The sequence below is a fragment of the Squalius cephalus genome (genome assembly GCF_949319135.1).
Source record: "Squalius cephalus genome assembly, chromosome: 14".
In the NCBI taxonomy this organism is placed as follows: Eukaryota; Metazoa; Chordata; class Actinopteri; order Cypriniformes; family Leuciscidae; genus Squalius; species Squalius cephalus.
In genome coordinates this window covers 36461570-36466569 of record NC_137135.1, presented here as the reverse complement: position 1 = coordinate 36466569, position 5000 = coordinate 36461570, and the positions used below count along the sequence as shown (strand labels likewise).

At 46.6% G+C, this 5000-nt stretch overlaps 1 protein-coding gene across 2 annotated transcripts in view; it reads right to left on the bottom strand.

Moving 5' to 3' along the window:
* The window catches only part of afg2a (AFG2 AAA ATPase homolog A), a 57140-nt gene that overhangs the window by 41857 nt on the left and 10283 nt on the right, over positions 1–5000 (bottom strand). For both annotated transcript variants that reach the window (XM_079892508.1, XM_079892509.1), the window contains exon 9: positions 3087–3336. In XM_079892508.1, coding sequence (XP_079748634.1) covers positions 3087–3336 — 250 coding nt within the window. The remainder of the gene's footprint in view (positions 1–3086; positions 3337–5000) is intronic.

The window sequence follows — 5000 nt, the reverse complement described above, 5'->3', positions numbered from 1 at the left end:
TCACTCTCTCTCTTTATCTCACATACACACTCACACAAACTCTCTCTCTCACACACACAGACACACACTCACACACACTCTCTCACTCTCTCTCTCTCACACACACACAGTCACACACACTCACATCGCTTTGCGTTCAGCCGTTACCAAGGAAGCCGATTTGTGTTCAGCCGTTACCGAGGAAGCCGATTTGTGTTCAGCCGTTACCGAGGAAGCCGATTTGTGTTCAGCCGTTACCGAGGAAACCGATTTGTGTTCAGCTGTTACCGAGGAAACCGATTTATGTTCAGCCGTCAACCGTGAAACCGCTTTGTGTTCAGCTGTTACCGAGGAAACCGATTTATGTTCAGCCGTCAACCGTGAAACCGATTTGTGTTCAGCTGTTACCGAGGAAACCGATTTATGTTCAGCCGTCAACCGTGAAACCGCTTTGTGTTCAGCTGTTACCGAGGAATCCACTGTGTTTAGCCATTAACCGCAAAACCGATTTGTGTTCAGCCATTATCCGAGGAAACAGATTTGTGTTCAGCCGTTACCAAGGAAACCGCTTTGTGTTCAGCCGTTACCGGGGAAACCGCTTTGTGTTCAGCCGTTACCGGGGAAACCGCTTTGTGTTCAGTCGTTACCGAGGAAACCGCTTTGCGTTCAGCCGTTACCGAGGAAGCCGATTTGTGTTCAGCCGTTACCGAGGAAACCGATTTGTGTTCAGCTGTTACCGAGGAAACCGATTTATGTTCAGCCGTCAACCGTGAAACCGATTTGTGTTCAGCTGTTACCGAGGAAACCGATTTATGTTCAGCCGTCAACCGTGAAACCGATTTGTGTTCAGCTGTTACCGAGGAAACCGATTTATGTTCAGCCGTCAACCGTGAAACCGCTTTGTGTTCAGCTGTTACCGAGGAATCCACTGTGTTTAGCCATTAACCGCAAAACCGATTTGTGTTCAGCCATTATCCGAGGAAACAGATTTGTGTTCAGACGTTACCAAGGAAACCGCTTTGTGTTCAGCCGTTACCGGGGAAACCGCTTTGTGTTCAGTCGTTACCGAGGAAACCGCTTTGCGTTCAGCCGTTACCAAGGAAGCCGATTTGTGTCCAGCCGTTACCAAGGAAGCTGATTTGTGTTCAGCTGTTACCGAGGAAACCGCTTTATGTTCAGCCGTTACCGAGGAAACCGCTTTGTGTTCAGCCGTTAACCGCAAAACCGCTTTGAGTTCAGCCGTAACCTTGGAAACAGATTTGTGTTCAGCCGTTACCGAGGAAACCGATTTATGTTCAGCCGTCAACCGTGAAACCGATTTGTGTTCAGCCGTTACCGAGGAAACCGATTTGTGTTCAGCTGTTACCGAGGAAACCGATTTATGTTCAGCCGTCAACCGTGAAACCGCTTTGTGTTCAGCTGTTACCGAGGAAACCGATTTATGTTCAGCCGTCAACCGTGAAACCGCTTTGTGTTCAGCCGTTACCGAGGAAACCGATTTGTGTTCAGCTGTTACCGAGGAAACCGATTTATGTTCAGCCGTCAACCGTGAAACCGCTTTGTGTTCAGCTGTTACCGAGGAAACCGATTTATGTTCAGCCGTCAACCGTGAAACCGATTTGTGTTCAGCCGTTACCGAGGAAACCGATTTGTGTTCAGCTGTTACCGAGGAAACCGATTTATGTTCAGCCGTCAACCGTGAAACCGCTTTGTGTTCAGCTGTTACCGAGGAAACCGATTTATGTTCAGCCGTCAACCGTGAAACCGATTTGTGTTCAGCTGTTACCGAGGAAACCGATTTATGTTCAGCCGTCAACCGTGAAACCGCTTTGTGTTCAGCTGTTACCGAGGAATCCACTGTGTTTAGCCATTAACCGCAAAACCGATTTGTGTTCAGCCATTATCCGAGGAAACAGATTTGTGTTCAGCCGTTACCAAGGAAACCGCTTTGTGTTCAGCCGTTACCGGGGAAACCGCTTTGTGTTCAGCCGTTACCGGGGAAACCGCTTTGTGTTCAGTCGTTACCGAGGAAACCGCTTTGCGTTCAGCCGTTACCGAGGAAGCCGATTTGTGTTCAGCCGTTACCGAGGAAACCGATTTGTGTTCAGCTGTTACCGAGGAAACCGATTTATGTTCAGCCGTCAACCGTGAAACCGATTTGTGTTCAGCTGTTACCGAGGAAACCGATTTATGTTCAGCCGTCAACCGTGAAACCGATTTGTGTTCAGCTGTTACCGAGGAAACCGATTTATGTTCAGCCGTCAACCGTGAAACCGCTTTGTGTTCAGCTGTTACCGAGGAATCCACTGTGTTTAGCCATTAACCGCAAAACCGATTTGTGTTCAGCCATTATCCGAGGAAACAGATTTGTGTTCAGCCGTTACCAAGGAAACCGCTTTGTGTTCAGCCGTTACCGGGGAAACCGCTTTGTGTTCAGTCGTTACCGAGGAAACCGCTTTGCGTTCAGCCGTTACCAAGGAAGCCGATTTGTGTCCAGCCGTTACCAAGGAAGCTGATTTGTGTTCAGCTGTTACCGAGGAAACCGCTTTATGTTCAGCCGTTACCGAGGAAACCGCTTTGTGTTCAGCCGTTAACCGCAAAACCGCTTTGAGTTCAGCCGTAACCTTGGAAACAGATTTGTGTTCAGCCGTTACCGGGGAAACCGCTTTGTGTTCAGTCGTTACCGGGGAAACCACTTTGTGTTCAGTCGTTACCGAGGAAACCGCTCTGTGTTCAGCCGTTACCAGGGAAACCGTTTCTGCGTTCAGTCGTTACCGAGGAAACTGCTTTGAGTTCAGCCTTTAACAGCAAATCCGCTTTGTGTTCAGCCGTTAACAGCAAATCTGCTTTGAGTTCAGCCGTTACCTGGGAAACCACTAATTCTGCCGCTAGACCACCTCCTGCTGGCTCCTCTCTCTAAACAGCATCATTTTGTGGGGCCTTGCAAACCTGTATTAATATCTACTGCAGTATTTCCTCTCTCAGTCAGTAGAAAATGTGGTAAACACCCAATCATGCTTGAAAAAAAGAATAAAAATACCGTCATATACCGTGAAACGGTATAATTTAGAAAAATACTGTGATAGAAGTGTTTGGTCCTAACTCACCAGCTTCCTTGCAGACGGCGGCGAGGTCGGCTCCGGTGTATCCGTGCGCGGCGTGGGCTAGTTCGCGCAGCTCGTCGTCGGGGGCGTCCCTCGGCATCGGGAGCAGCAGCTTCTCCAGGATCTCCATCCGCCCGCCGGCGTCGGGAACGCCGATCTCCAGCTCACAGTCGAAGCGCCCAGGCCGCCGCAGCGCCGCATCCACAGCGTGAGGACGGTTAGTGGCTCCCAGAACCAGCAGCTGCGAACCCGCCTGTGACACACACACACACAGCTGAGACCCGTCTGTGACACACACACACACACAGCTGAGACCCGCCTGTGAACATCACACACACACAATGTTAAGACCCACCTGTGAACATCACACACACACACACACACACACCAATGAGACCCGCCTGTGACACACACACACGCACACACACACACCACTGAGACCGACCTGTGAAAATCACACACACACAATGCTAAGACCCACCTGTGAACATCACACACACCAATGAGACCCGCCTGTGACACACACACACACACCGCTGAGACCCGCCTGTGAACATCACACACACATCTGTCAATGCTTTCATTATTAACACACCTGCAAACTCACAAGTGGTGAAAAGGTGACGTTCCTGAACTGACTGGGGGGGGGGGGGTGTCCCCCAGGAGAAACTTTTTGTGATTTTACCATATAAACGATTCTGCTGCGCAAACGCCGTACTTTGCGGCGTCTTTTCGTCTTATACACCGGCGCTTTGAGGATGAAACGCGTTTGGTTAGTGGTGAAATGTGGCGTTCCACACAACACGACTCCAGAAACACACCGTCCCTTATCAATCGCTGTTTACACTGAATGTAATATAATCACAATCATTCTCACGTTTCAATGCTTCCCTAATTATCTTTTGTCACTAACGTTTAAAGCTACTTGTCTACTAGTAAAGTTCTCTTTCACTCGCCCCTCGAAAAATCCACTTGTCCCTGACAAACGTTAACGTCCAGCCCTGCGCAATCATGATTTTTTCCCGTGCTGTAAAGCGGAGCAGTGGCGTCAACCGCGACAGCTCGAGAGACGTCTATGGCCACACTCTAATCACTCTAATTACTCTAATTAGCCCATTTCCGATGATCACTGTGAAGAAGTTTATAGTGCTTGAAAATGAATGAAGGAAAGAAAGAACAAAAGAAAGAACGAACGAACGAAAGAAAGAATGAACAAAAACTAATGAAAGAACGAAAGGAAAAAGTCCAGACAGACAGACAGACAGATAGATAGACACATAGATAGATAGATAGACAGATAGATAGACACAGATAGAGATAGATAGATAGATAGATAGATAGATAGATAGATAGACAGACACATAGATAGATAGATAGACACATAGATAGATAGATAGATAGATAGACAGATAGACAGATAGATAGACACAGATAGACAGATAGATAGATAGATAGATAGATAGATAGATAGATAGATAGATAGATAGATAGATAGACAGATAGATAGACAGATAGATAGACAGACAGATAGACAGACAGATAGATAGATACAGATAGATAGATAGATAGACACAGATAGATAGACACAGATAGACATAGATAGATAGATAGATAGATAGATAGACACAGATAGACATAGACACATAGATAGATAGATAGATAGACAGATAGATAGATAGACACATAGATAGATAGATAGACACAGATAGACATAGATAGATAGATAGATAGATAGATAGATAGATAGACAAATAGATAGATAGATAGATAGACAGATAGATAGATAGACACATAGATAGATAGACAGACACAGATAGACATAGATAGATAGATAGATAGATAGATAGATAGATAGATAGACAGATAGATAGACAGATAGATAGATAGACAGATAGATAGATAGATAGATAGACAGAT